This window comes from Polyodon spathula, chromosome 1 (assembly GCF_017654505.1).
Source record: "Polyodon spathula isolate WHYD16114869_AA chromosome 1, ASM1765450v1, whole genome shotgun sequence".
NCBI lineage: Eukaryota > Metazoa > Chordata > Actinopteri > Acipenseriformes > Polyodontidae > Polyodon > Polyodon spathula.
Window position 1 is genome coordinate 91,824,051 of NC_054534.1, and position 19,656 is coordinate 91,843,706.

The 19,656-nt window shown below is 43.6% G+C and overlaps 2 protein-coding genes across 5 annotated transcripts in view; one reads left to right on the forward strand and one right to left on the reverse strand.

Annotated features, from left to right (window-relative positions):
• The window catches only part of LOC121324214 (COMM domain-containing protein 8-like), a 62,923-nt gene extending 55,747 nt beyond the window's left edge, over positions 1–7,176 (reverse strand). The window contains exon 1 of one of the 2 annotated variants that reach the window (XM_041265850.1): positions 6,946–7,176. In XM_041265850.1, coding sequence (XP_041121784.1) covers positions 6,946–6,990 — 45 coding nt within the window. In that variant the 5' untranslated portion in view covers positions 6,991–7,176. The remainder of the gene's footprint in view (positions 1–6,945) is intronic. The other variant, XM_041265859.1, reaches the window with a different exon arrangement.
• A 1,105-nt stretch (positions 7,177–8,281) lies between these two features.
• Positions 8,282–19,656, forward strand: part of LOC121324223 (phospholipid-transporting ATPase VD-like) — a 33,505-nt gene continuing 22,130 nt past the window's right edge. For all 3 annotated transcript variants that reach the window (XM_041265873.1, XM_041265882.1, XM_041265892.1), the window contains exon 1: positions 8,282–8,477. The gene's annotated coding sequence lies outside the window, so the exon portion shown is untranslated. The remainder of the gene's footprint in view (positions 8,478–19,656) is intronic.

The following is a 19,656-nucleotide window of genomic DNA, read 5'->3' on the forward strand; positions in this document are numbered from 1 at the left end:
AGCATGCTGGACAGGAGACATAACTCTGTGGAGACGTAACTGCGCGCATTACACCGTCCATATAAGCAGTAAGCACACTCACTGTGTTAGACTGGCGAGGTGCCTGAGCTGCATACGCCTGCTTGAGATGCGTTTCCGTCACCTTGCATTGAGGGTTTGGGCACGCCGGGTTTCTAGCCAACCCAACCACCGGCAGGGCCTTAACCATGGTCGCGATGGTGGAGTGTACTGAGGGGAACCCCGCTAGTCCAAGCTTTTCCGTGCCATCTAGAGAGGCAAGCAGTGTGGCCTGCTTTAGCACGCTAGGACCTGAGGCCGGACGATCCCAGGGAGGAGCGTACCTCCTTTGTGAAATCTGGAAAGGCCAGGAACTTCTGAGGGTGAGGAGCAATCATCTGCGTCCGGAAAATGGACCGGCGTGGGTCTGCCGCTGGCATCCAGGGGACCTGCAGTGCGTTCCATAAGTGACAAAACCGAGCTGGACAACAAGGGGTCACTGGCTTCCGAGGCTACCTCGAAGCCAAGTTCTTCTTCAGCAGGGGGCTTGCCCACCTGCATGTCAGAGGAGAAGGAGGGCCCCTCCCTAGAGGCCGCTATGGAGAGCGTGTCCTGTTGTGCCAGCTGGGATGACTCTTCCCATCAACCCTGAACTCCCCTTGGGGAGGGGGTGATATGGCAATTGGGGCTGCAACGGGGCCTGGACAGAGGCCGGTGCTGCCGGTGCCTGTTTTGTCATGAGCTCTAGGACCTGGGCCATCTGGGCCTTGAGGTCCATAATGTCCCTCGCCTGCCGAGATAGGGAGCGACAGTGGGAGGACTGCGCATCGGGGATGCCTAGCAGGGGGTCCTGGGTCAAGTCATGGAGGAGGGGATCTGTGGCTCCAAGAGCCAGTGACAGTCCGCCCATAGAGGACGTGGAGCTCGCCCTCGTGGCCCTCTTCAAATGAGCTTCTTTCACAGGGGGGGTGGAAAGCCTGACAGATGCTGCACACCACATCCCTCTGGAGGGCTAAGGTGGCATGTTGGACACCCAAGCACCGAGCACAGAGGGTATGTTTGTCCTCTTGCAAGATATTGGCATTGCAGGTCGTGCAGAGGTGGAACCCTGACTTGGCTGACATGAGCCTGGTCTTGTGCACATGCCGTGCACTAAACACCGCTTGTGCTGTACTCAAGCACTGGCTAAGTGCGAACACCATGCACTCACCCACTAGCGCTGTAGCAGAGGGTACCTAACACCATGCATGGCGCACTGAGTACCGCCGGCACGTTGTGCACTGTGTACCGTGCAGCACCGTATGCTCGTGCACTAGTGTAGCAGTAGTACCAAGCACCGTGCGCACCGTGAGCTGCTGTTGTAGCCGTGGCCTAGCACTGTGTGCACCCTGCGTTCCAAGTGCACGAGTACCGTGCACCGAGTACAGTTCAGCACCATGCGTTCCTGCACTAGCGATGTAGCAGTGGGTACCAAGCACAGTGTATATCATGCACCGCTATGACTGTGCACTAACGCTGTGGCACTGGGCACCATGTGCGTGTGTGTGACACACACCTGCTCACACATGACAGACAGATAAAGAGTAGCCTACCAGGCAAGCGAGGAGGCTGCTGAAATACAGAAAGGCAAAAGGCTTGGCCTTTTCAAAGTCATTGATTCCGGGAAAGTGACGAGTCAGCTTTCAGCACGAATGCAAGGGAAATACAATCGACTCGATTTAACTCGAGAAGCTCTTTTCTATCAACACGCTCAGCTCAACACAGAGGTCTTACCGTCTTGAGAAGGAAAAAGAGAAATGGCTTCCTTTGGATGACAATTTTATCCCCTCAGTGGGCAGGACCAAGTGCATCACCCCAGGCAGGGGCCTATCGGCAGCTCTGGTATAGAGGTCAGCAATACCTACCCAATGGGTAGGCATATCCCACATATAATGTCATTGGTGGTCGTCTTTGAATTGAAAGGGAACACCCTAATTACGAGGGACAATTACTGCCATTCTACAAATTGATGCATTTAAAGAAAAAGCTTACCCCGATACTTGCTGTTTTAGAACAAACAGATGCACCAACAAACTCAAAAAGCATTTTTATGAGAGATAGTATACAGCAATATTCACCTGGTGTGATGGATGTAACTTATTTTGAAAGCCATAACATTAGAATTCATTTAACGTACAATAAAGTTGCATAATCAATAAATACATACTGAGCACTGGCATAAGAGGTGCACAGCACAGATGGCAGAATAAACAAACTGTGTTAAAACTTTCCAGTAGGTTTCTGAAAAACCGATGAGTTACTTCAACCCTGATCAATGCAGAAGAAAACCATGTTTTATTTAATCTCAAGTTTCTGAAGGCAGTAATGATTTTAGACCTACAAAATGTCTGTAGTTTGGATAAATAAAAAAAAAATAAAAAGTAATAACCTAACGTTCCCTTTAAAGTGGAATGACAACCATTACCGAATGGGAATCTGTACCAAAGCTGTCGTGGCTCCAGATTACCTCACGGCGATAGCCTCAGAGCCCTCATGACGCCTAAGGGCTTGCCGCCTGCAATACCCTAGACCCCAGAGAGGGCCTCGCTCGGTTTGCAACATCAAGGCGGTAAAAACGTGCAAATGTCTGATTACCTGTCCATGTAGCAGCAGTGCAAAGCTGATCCAAGGAGGCGCCATGAAAGAGAGCCCACAAAGTCACTTGGCCCCTGGTAGAATGGGCCGTAAAGTCCCCAGGCATGGGGGAGTCTGACTGTTCATACGGCAAGCGTATGGCATCTGACACCCAGTGTGGCTGACATGCTTCGATAGGGCCTGACCTCTAGAGCGGGACCCATAGCAGACAAACAACTGGTTCGACTGTCTCTAGGACAGAGGCGCAGGCACAGATTGCCGGGACGGAGCCACCACTCCCATGTCTTCCAGCATTGTCTGGATACTCACACCAGCTGGTTTATCGATCGCGGACCGGGTGCACCTTGAGAGTATTTACCAAGGCTTGAAGTGGGTGCATTCTCAGCAGCCCTAGGGGAAGGATTCCCTCAAGGCGGCTGCCATCAGCCCCAACAACCTTTAAAATACTCTGACCTGTAGAAGAGCATCCTCTCTGAATTGGGAGAGTGTGACTTCCAACGACCGAATCCTGTCTTCCAACAGTGAGGCAAGCATGCTCACAAAGTTCAGTTTGATCCTCAGGAACACTGTGGACAGAGACTGTACAAAGTTGCTCTTCTGTTGATGTATGGAGAGCTTTAACTTCATGATATGATCTACGACCTGTCTGGTGTGCGCCTTGGCGCGTGCTTTGGAACGAGTGCAAACTAGCCAATCGTCCAGGTAGTTCAAGATCCGAATACCCCGCAGTCTGAGTGAGGCCAGTGCTGCATCTATGCACTTGGAAAATGTGCGGGGCGACAGCGAGAGAATTCATACGCGTTGCCTTGAAAAGCGAAGCACAGATATTTTCTCTGTGCGGGACGGATTGGGACATGGAAGTAAGCGTCTTGCAGGTCGATCGATGTGAACTAGTCGCCCGGCTGGACAGACTGGAGGATATGCTGTGCGCTCAACATGTTGAACTTCCTTTGTTTGAGGAACATGTTGAGAACCCTGAGGTCCAGAATAGGTCTGAAACTGCCGTCACTCTTGGGCACCAGGAAGTACCTGGAGTTGAAGCCGCTGAGGGCATTGCTTTGGTTTACCAAGCGCACAGCGTTGGTTTGACGGTGGTAAGGAGCACACCCTTGAAGGGTGGCGGGCCTAAGCGGAATTGCAGAGCGTAACCGTGTCTCACTGTCGATAGCACCCAAGAGTCCTGGGTGCAGCCTTGCCATGGGTCAAGCCCCTCAGTGGTGGCTTCCCTTGGGCTTGGGAGGAGGGACGTCTTTCTTAGGCCCAGGCCTTGGTCTCCAGCCAGAGAACTGGTTACCCCTGGCCGGCGGTGATCCCTTACCGCTGGCTCTTCCTTTGCCCGCTGGCTTGGTCTGGGGTGGAGGGCGGCGTTCAGGCCCCGTTGCCCCTGCAGGCTGTAAAGGCCACCTAGGGCACTGGCAGTAGGCAGGAAGGCGTGAGAATTTCGAAGTGTCCTCCGTGGCCTCGTAGGACCTCTCAAGGCTCACATTAATGGTCGCTCCGAATATCTGCCCCGGTGCTATAGGGGCATCTAATAGCGCCACCTTTTCGGTCTCCATGACCTTGGCCTGGGTTAGCCAGAGGTGTCAGCGAGTGGCTACCAGCGCCGCTAAAGACATGTCTGAGGCCTGACCTAACTCCCCCATTAGGTCAGTCATTGCCCTCGTCACTGCCTGGAGCTCTCCCGTGTCTGCCTCAGGTTGCCCGTTCAACCTCTCCACCACCTGCAACTGGTAAAGCACCACTATAATGCACAAGAACTGAGTTTTTTTTTTTTTTTTGTCTTTCATACAAACATAAGTAACACATATGGGCTTCTTATGAACAATCTATTTGTATATTATATTGAAAGAACCAAACAAAACAAAGAAAAAAATAAATAAATAAAAACAGCTTATGTTAAAGAATCTATCAAATTCCCAGATTCCAATTAATGGTTTTACTATCTACAGTGTTCAGGGATTGGTGCCAGAAACAGAAAATCCATGTAAAAAAAACAAACAAACAAAACAAAATAGTATCTTCTCTTCTGTTGATGAAATATAGGCCTATATTTGTGCCCAGTGCGATAAAGAAAATGTAATTAATTTGTACTGGTAAATTAAAACCTATAAATAATATATTTACACTTATGAATTCTCTACAATCATGTTATAATAATAATAATAATAATCTTCATTTTTATATAGCATCTTTCATAGTGGACCACCATCACAAAGCACTTTACAAGATAGGAGACTAGGGTGTATGAACTATGCATCAGCTGCAGAGTCACTTACAAGAATGCCTCACCTGAAAGACAGAGCACAGGAGGTTAAGTGACTTGCTCAGGATCACACACTGAGTCAGTGGCTGTGCTGGGATTTGAAGCAGGTACCTGCTGGTTACAAGCCTGTTTCTTTAACCACTGGACCACACAGCCTCTTATACATATTCACAGGGACGTAAGGGTTACAGCATTCAGTTTACTAATCTGTAATACATTCTTTGTAGTAATGGGGTGACCAATTCAAATCATTAAAGTAATGTAATGGGATGATTTTTTTTAATGCAGTGGTTCTCAAACTTGTTTGTTTATGGAGCACCTTAACTGTTTTTTTTGAATTGGTACATAAAAAAATAATTAAAATCATAAGAATACTAAGAATAGCCATAGATTTATCCTTCTTTGTTTTAATGCGATGGCTGGGCCTGTTTCTGTGAGCAAAAGTTATTTTAAAGAACGGCCCTAGTTTAAATTGATAATTACAGCAGAAATTGAGGCTGTGTCGTCCAGTAGTTAAAGAAATGGGCTTATAACCAGGAGGTCCCCAGTTTAAATCCCAGGTCAGCCACTGACTCTGTGTGATTTTGAGCAAGTCACTTAACCTCCTTGTGCTCTTCTTTCGGGTGAGACATTGTTGTAAGTGACTCTGCAGCTGATGCATAGCTCACACACCCTAGTCATGTATCTCGTAAAGCGCTTTGTGATGGTGGTCCACTATGAAAGGCGCTGTATAAAAACAAAACATATTATTACTATTATTTCTAAAATGGAATGTTTGGATGCTGCACGATGATTGGCTGGTGAGGATTTTTTTTTACCCTGCAGTTAATAGTACAATGCACAGCAGAACTTATTTTTGCGGAATCACAGTTCAACTAATACATTATCAATATACAACATATTAAACTTGGAATAAATACACATTGCTGTGAGATCTTTCAAAGTTTTTAAAAATAACTGACATTCCTTTTGTTACATTTGATCTTTCCAGAGGCACAACAGTAGACAAATGGCTGGAATTACAAGGCGCAAAACCTCTGTTGAAATAAATACATAAAGTCAACAACTTATTGAAATCGAAAAAAACTAAAATTATCCGGCAGCTGGTGTTTTCAGGAAGACATGGTAATCGACTTAAAATGTTTTTCTTGAAAAAGTAAACAAACTTCTACGATAATTCTATGCTTCCGCGCGAAACATAGCTTCTTATTAACTATTGCTATGCTCAACTTTTTCTTAATTAACAATAATAACAACAGGATGCAATTTCAAGCCACGCCAACCTTAACCTAACCTTTATACTGCATAAAATTAATACAGTGGCGTAATTAGATCTTCCTGTACAGTGCATCCAGTACTTACAGTATGTATCAGCATACAGTATTGCGGTTGTAGGACTAAATTATATGTTAAAAGGCAAGTCTTGTAAAACACAAGGCCCTAACTATAGGATAACCGTTAATCCGTTAAAATTATGAACAACTGTAGTACTTAAAACAGTACTTTAAAATGTAAAAATTGGATAAGCGTGATTCTCCTTTTAAAGTAAGCACATACTCTATGCAAAGACGGTTGAACACACATTCTCTGTGCCGTCCTTCCCTGGAAGTTGGGGGGTATTCTGTGCTCCTCTTTACTAAGAATGAGTAAAACCGCTATTCCTCGAGGTGGAAGTGGTGTGGGTTTACTTTTCCGATACATACTGTATGTACTGCACTGTACATGGAGCTATTTACACCATTGCTATTGTCAGATATCGTTTATTCTGTTCAATGCAGACCTCGGAACCCCTCAGTAACAGACCACATTTTTATCTTTCTATTTATTTAACGAACGTTTGATAACTACATGATGGCCATTTATTTAACATACAGATCTTTCAGAATTGTCTTTGCTACTGCAAGGCAGGTGGAAAATAATATTAATATACTGTACGTGCATATATATATATATATATATATATATATATATATATATATATATATATATATATATATATATATATATATATAGATAGATAGATAGATAGATAGATAGATATTTTTACTTACTTTGGGGCATTCCTGGGCTGGCAGTTTTTCAAGTAACTGAATCATAATTGTCTCTTGTCTTCCTATTTTTCAATTTCAGCAACAGTGCCAGTGAACGACACTGAGTGGATCAGCTGACCGACACACTGTCATATGACTGACCACATGACCTACATTACCGAGGAAACGATTTAGCGGAAGAATGAGGGTGTGGTTTTAACCGAGGCTCTGTTGTGATTTGATAAAACATTTATCTTATTTTGTAATCTAGAACTCGTCGGCTTGTCGTTAAAAGCACTAGGTGGATCAGAGACAAAGTCAATGTTTTCTTACATATTTTTTTTTTTTTTTTTTTTTTTGGTGGGGCGGTGAGGGTGGGGGGTTGTATGAGAACATACCGTACTCGCTCGTATCACAGCAGGCACTCGGTTGAACCACACCATCGTCCCTCCCCCTAAGTACTTTCCTGTGTGTGTTTGGGAACTAAATGCTACCCTCGGCCACCTCCAGAAGGTTAACATTATTGCTTGTACAGGGACATTCGAATTACAAGCTGTACTTAGATGTTACAGCACTATTGCACTTTGATATGTAGGTGTGATAGGTAGGGGTAGTAGTAGAATAATACAAAAAAAACAGCTGCATGGTCAAAACTAAAATTACATACAGAAGACCGTCAGACACAGACAGAAAACTCCATATACCCGAGATGATGATACAGTAAATAGTTTGTGCTAAATAAAGGTTCTCAGTACAATTGGACAAGTGTCTCTCCAGATTATGTTTAAATGACGTACATAAAGACAGTATGGATATAAACTCTGATTGAGGTGATATGTTGCAAGAACTTGTGCCAAAGAAGGTCCTTGGCAAGTTTCAACAAAATGCAAAACTGATGTGTGATTTAAGAATGTACATTATATCCTCCAGTGTTTTACTTTCTTTGTGAAATTCAGCAGGGATGGTAATTATCAACATGGTCCAAATGTGAGTTGCAAAAGCAGGAGTGTGGTGCAGTATGAACGGAAAATATAATAACACTGTTAGAAAAGCGATTTGATATTCTGTAAAGCTTAAATTGTAATAACCTCTCTAGGACCCCTGACCATTGCCCAGATTTGTAAAAGTATTTAATGCAACGAGAAGTCCACCAAAACCTACTTCTCTAAATTATATTTTGAAGATTGAAGGGAGAGAAAAACAAATGGAGTAAGAAATGCATATTCAAATGTATATTTAAAAAAAAAAAAAGAAAATAATGGGAGAAAATATAAGGGAAGAACTTAAATAGACACATACGTATGAGGGGTAGAGGGCGCTCATTTTCCCCGTTTAGAAGGCATGCGCCAACAAATACTAACTAGAAAATGTTGGGATGATTGAGTTGCAGTGAGATGAAATGGATTAGTTTGTTGGGTGAACAATCTGTATTTCTTTTGCTCGCGGCCTTAATTGAGGCAGTAAACCAGAACTCAAGAGGTTTAAACTGACTTTCTTCAGTTGAGCGACACCTGCTTTTTTCACGATCTTGTGGCTTTTTTTTCCCCATTCAGGTCAGTAAAATCATAACACATTAATACTAAAGGAAAATTGTTATGAACATAGAGAATGCAGTGTGGTCCAGTGGTTAAAGAAGAGGGCTTGTAATCAGGAGGCCCCCCGTTTTAAATCCCGGCTCACTCACTGATTAATTGTGTGGCCCTGAGTTGTGTTGAGTTGTGCTCCGTCTTTCGGGTGAGACGTAGTTGTAGTTACTGCTGCTTATGCATACTGTACTTCACACACTAGTGTCTGTAAGTCGCCATGGATAAAGGCGTCTGCTGAGTTTGTAGCTGTTGTTAATTAATTACAGCATGTAGTGTTAGCAACATTAAGTTAAACACGACAGAGACTTTCTATCGCTTGACGAGTGATTTTGTTTTTGAACGCCCAGCTGCTTTCTTGAAGCAAACAATTTTTAGATGTACCTTCGTTATAAACTCACCTGTTAGAGTTTCTGTTTTAAAGTGACTGCTGTACACACAGTAATGCAGTCGCAGCTTTGTTTCGCTAAAACTAAGTTACTTATATATAATATATATATATATATATATATATATATATATATATATATATATATATATATATATATATATATATGTATGTATATTGTATATGTGCATGTACATAATATATATATATAACCTTTCTTGTTTTATATTTAGCCCCGGATTGCAGGGAAACATCTGATTCTAACAAAACAAACAAACATTATTGCATGTTTTATATATATATATTTTTTATTTCTGCTGCTGGCCTTTTGACATTTGAAGTGACATTTTATGTTTGAAGAAGTATTTAAATGTTTTTATTTATTTATTAATACATACTTGTTTTATAGTAATTAAACTGCATTTCTGTTTATGCTTTGGATCTATAACCTGTTGTAGAATTTTCGTGGCATTTAATTATGCAGTGAAATGGTGGCTTCTCTTCGTAATGTGTAGTAGATGCAATTGGTACATGTGTGATAAGTTTTACCACTTGTGGGGATAAGTTGTCATACAAAATTGTGGCTTTGCCATTGGGCCATCAAAACTAATGAGAGAAAGGTTAGCACATTTTAAACCATGCAGTATCACATGTGTCAAAAACATGTAAATGAACACTGGTCATTTTATCAAAGGCTTGCAGAACTTAAGAACAATAGAAAGAAGTGATGATTTGAAAGAAACAGTTAAAAATGCAACACTAATCAGAAAACTGCCCTGTGTTATATCTAATGGTTTGTTTTTATACTGAAATGATACTGTGAGTTTGTATCAAGATGCATGCTGACCTCACAACACAGGACAGGATGTACATACTTTATGTTTCTGTGTTTTGTTTTACAAAGTACCTGTCATGGACAACAGATGACTTGTGTCGTGTTAAGCAGGACTAGATAGTTAAGACTTTTGTATGGCTATAAAGAACCTTAATTTCATCATTACACCTAGACAGCACAGTTATATAGGGTCTTTGATCCATTAGACTGGATCTGAAAGCTACCTCTTCCAAATGTAAAATGTAAGGATCATGCCATTATGTGTCTGTCATTGCCAGTTTACTGCTGTACCAACACTCAGTTAGAAATCCCACAAGCCTCCCACTTTTAATAAAGTGTCTTTGTTGTTTAATTAAAAATGGTACAGCAGCACAATGCTGTGGACAGAAAATTGCTGTAGTCTGATTGATTTGGTTAACATCAATGCTTAGTTTTGCCTACAATATTATTCCCCTTTTTAATAATGTTTTTTTAGTTTTGATCTGTTTACCAAAGTTGGCTGCAAGGAACATGTCAGTTTTCAACTTCACAGTAAGTTGTCTTTCAGTTCCCATATTCCCACTGCCAGTGTCGGTTTCCGTTTCCAATATTTCTTTCATGTTATTGTTACAGCAGGCTTGTCCAACTCAATTATCATATCTATTGTGAGTGGGTAGGTGCACACGAAGAAAACAGACAGTAGTTCCCAAAACAAAGCAAGTCTTTATTCCAGTGTTCTATACAGCTGGCTCTTATATTGCAATGTCCAAAAGAAAGTAAACAGTTCAAACAAGGTTTCAAACAAAAACCAAACCACCAAAGCAAAATTGCTGATGTAAACCAACCAGACCAATAACCCCATCCAGTTGGTGAATAGGTAATTCCACCTAGGTTTTGTGTTTCTCCTAGCTTGCTTGGTTTCTTCTTTAAGAACCCTTCTCCCACCCTTATTCTGCAGTCCAGTCCCTTTGCAAATCTCAGCAGCGGACAGGCCGTTCCTCATAGCCCCTGCAGAGAACAGGGAATTGCAGATGCAAAGGACCACCACGTCATCCCATTCCGATCTTATGGTAGATAATCCTCAGAAGTTCTCAGGCAGGCAAACAAAACAAACAACCCACCAGACTAGCGGCACATGCTCCCTTTTACCAGCCAGGCATTTGGCCGTTACAGGCTACAGGTGTGGGCCAATGGTAGTCTAACAATAGTCAAACCCTAATTGCCTACCTAACCGCACGTGCAGCCTGTTGGTCCGTTAACTCCTTGACATCATGGCAGGCATGTATGCTGCCCACAGGTTCTTCTGATCATTACTGGCAACCTCTGTGGGCTCATACCAAGCCTGCCATGAACGACTTCTGGTGATAAACTTGTGAGCTGACTCACATTCCCTCCCCCTATGCAGCTGCATATCCCTGGAAAAGAAAACAGAGTCGTCATGCAGCCTTGATAGCACACCAACATTTACATGTTCCTTACCAGCCTGGTGTTTTACATCGAAACAGTAAGGCTGGAGAGTCAGGAACCAGCGTGTAAGACATGGGTTGCTATCCTTCTGGCTATACAGCCACTTAATAGGGGAATGGTCGGTGACAAGTGTGAAACGGCGGCACCACAAGTACTACCTAAGACTTTCCACGGCCCATCTTATGGCCAAGCACTCTTTTTCAATAGTGGCGTAATTACGATCTCGGGGAAGGAGCTTCCTACTTAAGTACATAACCGGATGCTCCTCACCCCCAACCTCTTGCGCTAAAACTGCGCCCAAGCCGACATCTGACGCATCAGTCTGTAAAACAAATGGTTTAGAAAAATCTGGGTTACGCAACACGGGGCGAGAGGACAAAGCCTGTTTTAGATCCTGAAACGCAGCTTCACATTGGTCTGACCAGAAAATAGGTTGATTCCTTCTTCCTTTTGTGAGCTCTGTGAGGGGTGTAGCACGAGTGGAGAACTGCGGGAGAAATCTCCTATAATACCCCGCCAGTCCCAAAAATGCCCTAACCTGCTTCTGGGACGAGGGTAATTGTGAAGGACCTCCACCTTTTTTTCCTGGGGCTTCAACCACCCCTGCCCCATAGTATACCCTAGATACTGTGTCTCGGAGAAGGCTAACCTGCACGTCTTTGGATTTGCAGTTAAACCTGCCTCCCAGATCGAGTCTAGCACTGCCTGCAGTCTTTGTAAGTGGGTCTGCCAGTCATCACTGAATATAACATCATCATCCAAGTACGCCAAGGCATAGGAGGTGTGAGGACGTAGCACCTGATCCATTAACCTCTGAAAGGTTGCGGGTACGCCGTGTAGACCAAAAAGCAGAACCACAAATTCAAACAAGCCATCTGGGGTGGCAAAAGCAGTCTTTTTGCAGGAGCTCGGGGTCAACGGGACCTGCCAGTATCCTTTAAATCCAGAGTGGAGATATACTTGGCAGTTCCCAACCGCTCCAGTAACTCATCCACCCTGGGCATGGGATAAGCATCAAACAGACACAGTATTTAATTTCCTGAAATCTATACAGAATAGAATTGACCCGTCTGGTTTAGTCACCATAACCACCGGGCTACACCACTCACTGCTTGACTCCCGGATGACCCCCAACTCCAACATTTTACGTACCTCCTCACGCATGACCTCCGTTCTAGCCTCTGGCACCCTAATGTACCTTTGGTGTACTTTAACTCCTGGTTCAGTCTCGATATGGTGTTGTGTAAGATGTGTGGACCCTGGGACATCTGAGAAGACTGCTCCATTTCCCTGGACAAGTCGGTCTAACTCGGCTTGCTGTTGCTTATTCATCTGACCACCCATAGCTACTGTCAGGGAACCCCCTGGTCGATTCTCCCTCCCTTCTAGGTCTGGCTCCCTGAAAAAAAAAACAATCCCGGTCTTTCCAGGGCTTCAGCAAATTAATGTGATAAATCTGGTGGGTCTTCCGCCTCCCTGGTTGATGTACCTTGTAGTTAACCAGGCCCACTTTCTCTATAATTTCCACAGGTCCTCTCCACTGGGCTAAAAACTTATGGGGGTCGGACGGGACAAGCACCATTACCCTATTCCCCACCTGAAACTCTCGGACTCGAGCCCCTTGGTTATACTGGCACTGCTGCACTCCCTGTACCTCCTGGAGATTGCTGGACACCAGGTCCGCCATCTCTGCTAGCCTACTCTAGAGTAACGTAATGTACTCGGGGAACTGCTCTGCCCCAGGCTGGTTCTGCCTCCCATGCTTCACGCAATACATCAAGGTGCCCCTGGGGTTGTCGTCCAAACAAAAGTTCAAATGGGCTAAACCCGGTGGACGCCTGTGCAACTTCACGATATGCGAACATCAGGCACGGTAAAAACACATCCCACTCGCGTGGCTGGTTAATAGTTACCCTTCGCAACATCTGTTTTAGTGTTTTATTGAAACGCTCAACTAGACCATCCGTGTGTGGATGGTAAATAGAAGTGCACAGGGTTTTAACCTTCAGGAGCGCACAGAGCTCTTTGAAGATAAGTGACATAAAAGGGGTACCCTGGTCGGTCAAGACCTCCTTAGGTAACCCCACCCTACTAAAGATATGCAGCAATGACTGGGCTATAACTTTAGCCAAGATATTCCTCAGCGCCACTACCTTGGGGTACCGAGTGGCATAATCTACCATCACTAACACATGTTAAAATCCAGACTTAGTTTTTGGCAGGGGCCCCACTAAGTCAATCCCAATCCTTTCAAACGGGACCTCTATGATGGGCATGGGAACAAGCGGGGCTTTAGGGGGCTTCTCACTGGTCACTCGCTGACACTCGGGACAGGACTCACAAAACTCAACCACATCGCGCCACACCCCTAACCAGTAAAACCTCTGCAGAATCCTGGCCCTCGTTTTATTTGCCCCCAGATGTCCCCCAAGCAAGAGTACATGTGCTAGATTTAATACAGTCTTCCTCTGGGAGTGCGGTATTACCAACTGATGGATGTGTTCCCCCGGAATAACCCCCCGTATTACCCGATACAGTAACCCTTGGTTTAATAAAAAAAATGGGGTGTATGCCTTTCTTCTGCATTTTTCCAGTTCTCCTCATCCTCCACCACTGCCTGTTCAAAAGCTGTTTAAAGTTGCTGTCCTCAATTTGAGCTTGTTTAAAGTTTTCTCTGTCTAGCTCAACGGCCCGACCTAAGAAAATCTTCTAGTTGGCTTAATTCTGGCAAGCTGGGGCTCCTCTGAGGATTACTGGCCTGTGTGGGTGGTCTATCTGCGTGTTTCTGTTTAGCTAAAAACTTTCCCCCTTCCTTTTTTTTTTTTTTTTTTGAGATCTAGTTTTCTTTTCTCCCACAGAGGGCGCTATATCCTCATTGTGAAAGGGAAACAGTTCCGTCTCAGCTTCCAGTTTCGGCAATGAGGTGGAAGGTTGGGATTCCTCCTCCCTCCCTACCTCTGTATTTGGATTGGAGGTGGACGGCTGCATCCCCTCACCCTGTCCCCATAGTCCCACCCCTACTTTAACCAACTCTAAAAACTGTGGGCAGTTTTTCCCCATCATCGGAAAGGGCAGGGCAGAAACTACACCAACCTTTACAAAAAAATTATGACCCACTACCTCCACCTCGATCACTACTGTGGGATATGGTTTAATGTCCCCATGAATACATCGTATGTACACATCCTTACTATCTTGAGTGTACATCTCCAATGGTAACAAGTCCCTGGTAACTAAAGTCTCTGAACTCCCCGAATCTATCAGAGCAACCACTTCTTGACCCTCCACCTTCACTTTAACAAAAAAAGGATCAGTACTCACCAAGCTGGTTTGGAGACATGGTATACTTTGGCTGTGTCCAACATCCATTCTCTCCGGTGAATGCCTTCTGCACTGCCTGGCAATATGCCCCCTAGTGCCACATCGAAAACACTGGATAGATTCCTGCTGATTGGTGGCAGCGGCAGGGGCCTCTTGCTTCCCTAGAAGGTGTTGGTGTGGTCCTCGTGGTTTTCTATGGCGATCGTCTCCAGGCGCCGGTTTTGGGTCCAAGCGGACAAGTGACTTGACTATAGTGGTCCCTCTCTTCTCCTGGACCTGCCGGTCCGCATGCCCCAGAACCTGTGCTGCGATGTAGCGTTCCAACGCAGCTATGGTGTCATCCAGGGTGCTGGGGTCTGTTTCTGCTACTTGCTCTCTGGCTGCCGCGGGAAGGCTCCGGATGAACCTGTCCATTACCATCAACTCGACCACCCGTCCGGGTGAATTGAGCTCGGGGTTAAGCCATTTCTTCACCAGGTGTAGCAGGTCAAATAGCTGGGAACGCCCTGGCTGCTCAGGGTTGTACTGCCAGTCATAGAACAGCCGAGCTCGAACTACTGTAGTCACCCCCAGTCAGGCCAGGATCTCTGCTTTTAACTTTGGATAGTTGCAAGCCGCTTCTCTGTCTAGGTCAACATAGGCTTTCTGCGCCTCCCCACACAGGAACGGCGCTAGTATTTCTCACGCTCGGCAGTCCGCTCAAAGACCCTTAAGTAGCCTTCTATGTCGTCATCGGGGGTGATCTTGGACAGCACCTGGCTGGGTCCAGTTTGTCGATGAGTCCCCAGGGTTTTCAGGACCAGTTCCTGGAACTGTAGCTGTTGATGCTGCATAGCTGTCAGCAAATGCTGCACTGTAGCAGCGAGTTCACCAGCGACTCCTGCCGCAGCTCCGTTGGCTCCCGCTGGCCAAGCAGCATCTTCCTTATCATGGGTGTTCACTGGAAACATCCTGACCACTGTGTGCAACAAAGGCCCCACTTCTGGTACCACTTGTGAGCGGGTAGGTGCACACGAAGAAAACAGACAGTAGTTTCCAAAACAAAGCAAGTCTTTATTCCAGTGTTTTATACAGCTGGCTCTTATATTGCAATGTCCAAAAGAAAGTAAACAGTTCAAACAAGGTTTCAGACAAAAACCAAACCACCAAAGCAAAATTGCTGATGCAAACCGACCAGACCAATAACCCCGTCCAGTTGGTGAATAGGTAATTCCACCTGGGTTTTGGGTTTCTGCTAGCTTGCTTGGTTTCTTCTTTAGGAACCCTTCTCCTACCCTTATTCTGCAGTCCAGTCCCTTTGCGAATCTCAGCAGCGGACAGGCCGTTCCTTATAGCCCCTGCAGAGAACAGGGAATTGCAGACGCAAAGGACCACCACGTTATCCCATTCCGATCTTATGGTAGATAATCCTCAGAAGTTCTCAGGCAGGCAAACAAAACAAACAACCCACCAGATTAGCGGCACATGCTCCCTTTTACCAGCCAGGCATTTGGCCGTTACAGGCTACAGGTGTGGACCAATTAAGGCCAATGATAGTCTAACAATAGTCAAACCCTAATTGCCTACCTAACCACACCTGCAGCCTGTTGGTCCGTTAACTCCTTGACATCATGGCAGGCATGTATTCTGCCCACAGGTCCATCTGATCATTACTGGCAACCTCTGTGGGCTCATACCAAGCCTGCCATGAACGACTCCTGGTGATAAACTTGTGAGCTGACTCACAATATATATATTAGTATGAACCAGTTCCCTGTCGTCTTGGTAAATGCTTTGGTGTTACACTCTGGAAAACTGCAGATTAACAGAACAGTACTGTTTATTTACTTGGTATACCTGTGCTGTAATAAGCGCAAGATTATGCTGAAATGCATTCTAAAACTTCTATAGATGACTAGGAGTGTAAAATAAAATATGTTTTGGTAAAGATCAATACATTTATTGTGCTCACCATTAAATTAAATGTATAATCTACATTTTAGTAATACTTAACATGTCATACTAGATACTGTACTTTATAGAACACTGATTCTAACCATGTAACAGTTTAAATGTACATGTAAATGTATTATAGTCATAGGCGTGGACTACATGGATATTTTAATATACATTAAGTGGAGCACACATCTGTTTGGCTAAAAGTGTTGCCTAATAGCCATAAGAAATGTGTTGTTTAAATGTGTATGCATACAAGTAGTTTGCTACGTCTAATCTAGCAACCTTCCCCTGTAGTGCTGAGGTGTCTTCACGATTCTTCTACTCAGTGTTGTTCTTAAGTTCTGCTTTGGTGTTTCAAGTGGTTGGGTGGAATTGTAATTGCTGGTTCATCGGGTTCTGGTACATTAGATGGCTACAAGTGTTCACTGTCTCGCAGGTCTTGACTTGCCTCATTTTCACGGTGAGACATTGGGACAAGATGGAGGTGTATCACCATGTAGCACAATTCTCTGTCTTCACTATATCAGGGCTTCCCAAACTTTTTAAATTAATAAATCAATTACCTGTATGTAACATGATTTATCAGTTTGATTAATAACTTGATTTAGTTAATATTGAAACATGCATCAAAGTACTCAATATTTAAAATGTCAATAGTTAATTAGTCACAAAAATGTAGTCACTGTAGGCTGTATTAAGTGCACTGTATCAAGTGCAAAAGTGCGAAAACGTTTCTACAAAAGAAAAAAACCCATTCCAGCTCCACAAAACTGAGCCCCTCCTGGGACTGTGTGGCGGCCCACCTTCGGGCTGCAGACCACAGTTTGGGAACCCCGGGCACTATAAGTAAGCAATAAGGCACGACAGGGTGTGGGATATACGTTAATATCCACACGCCCCGGGTGTGTTATAAGTCACAAGGCGAAGCAGAGTGGCTTTAATCGCCCGGAGCGTGTTGATATTAGAGTATATCCTACACCCTGAAGTGCCTTATTGCTGTTATAAAATGGATCAATCAACATTACAAATATGCCACCTCTGCCTGACCATAGAAAAATAGTCCCTTAAAACATAAATAAATGAAACCAAAAATGCATTAATTAAAAAATAATTTCAGATGTTGACTTGAACATTGCCATTGAAAGTGATTCGTTGAACTTCTTGTAATTCTTGGTTTATTTTAAAGTAAAATATTACTGCCCATTTTCAACGTGCAAAGCTCAAATGAGTCAGCCTTTAATTCATGTAGCACAAATAAGACTGCCTTTAAATCACGCAGACCCTTCCACACAAGACCTGCAATAGTATCAGCTGAGAGTGCGTTTTTTTTTTTTTTTTTTTTAAATAATCCTTTATCCGGGTTTATATCAGGAGGTATCTATACCAGATTTGTGCTACAGCTTCACAGTGGCGAGAAAGATGTTATTCTTATCAAACTGACTTTGCAATTTATAGCTTGGTAACATGGAGAAGTACGGGACTACATTTTCAATCCAGAGAAATTTGGATGGAAGCCAATTGATATGCTCATTATTTACTTGCGTCTGTCACCCAGGTCAACCCTGCTCTATCAAAAGCAGTGTGAAATCGCATACCTGACCCCCATGATAACGGATCCTGCCCAGGTAGGTTCATGCCAGTGTGAAAGGGGCTTAAAAGAATTGCAGAGTCAAACTGTTAAGGAAATACGGTACTACTTTATTTTTTTTCTATAAATAACAATTCTGCAAGAAATGCATTTATAAACACGTCATCATACTGTGAATTGGTGCACAGGCCCTCATTTGACTGAATTACATTATTCAATTAGGATTAAGCCCACATGTTGGTAAGAAAGGGATGTAGGGTGACAAGCATTATTTAGTATACACATTATTTGTTTTTGTCTGCTTAACTTGGTTTCTTATGGTATTACTTGCAGCCAGAAACTTGTTATTCATGTTGGAAAGCTCTGGGGTCATTTGGAAACATTCTTCAAACCATGCCATAGATTGGCGGGTCGCATACCCCTAGCCCTTCCAAGAGAACGTCTGTAAAACAGACAGTTCCTTCATTTTCATATCGCTTTCCACATAGTACAAACGCACAACTCAGCAGATGGATTAGGCCTAGTTTATGTGAGCCCTGTGGATTTGAGCCAGAATGATTGATAGGGCATGTGTGCAGAATTTCCAGACACGGAATATCTGTACTTTCCTTCCATTTCATTTTGTATTTAATTAAACTGGTTGTTCGCCCAAATTTGCTATAACATGTTTTTGGTGATTAGTTAGCTGGTTACAATGAAGCAGCTTTTCACAATAATGCACACCTAATATTTCACAGTCTATGTGCAAGTATCCTTGTATTAAATACTTTAAAGGAAGAAGTGTATTGAATTAATGAGTTCAGCACTAAGTGGCCTGTTACACATTCTGTGGGTTTACTTACAGCAAGTAGTTTTAGTCAGTTTGAATGTCAAGCTAGTTAGGTATAATTGAAATCTTCACATTAACATTTTGACCTGTGCTTGATCTCCATAGCGAGCAGTCCAGCAGCTGGTGTTCCCACGTGAATGCTGTATTTCTCAGGTTGCTGCTAATTAACTTGTGTTACACACTAACTAAACTACTCACTGGGCTTCTGAAGTAAAAGCAAGCATAAATGCTTACTTGGGGTTTAAATATTTCATAGAATTGTACTGTGTTTAATAGTTTAATACATTTTGCATATTTCGTATTCCAATACAATATCTAGCTCATACTTAGAGGTGGGCTTGTCACTGTAACCCTCTGCGTAGTGTGTCCTTCCATTAAAACACTACTAACAGTCTGCAGAGCTTTAATTCTCAAACAGCATGTTTATGTAATGGAGTCTGAGTGGGGTTAATGGACAATAAACGTCCAACCCCTTTGTTCAATATTCTTAGAAAATTGATAACATTTTGGGAGCAACTGCATCTGTGTGATGGCCTTATTAGAACCATTTATTTATTTACCACAGGCTCAAAGGGTAACATTATATGTAAGAACAACTATACATAATCTGTAGGAAGCATTCTTAAGTGGATACATATACAAAGAGCATGACTGGATGTACTGCACACAGAACTGCAAGTTAAACTAAATAGACTACATGTCATAAAAGCAAAGCTCATTTTAATATGCAGTAAACGAGTTTGTGTAAATGGAAAGCAAATGTTTTCTAAATGAGCATAATGTAGCATGCATTCATCCTGGAAG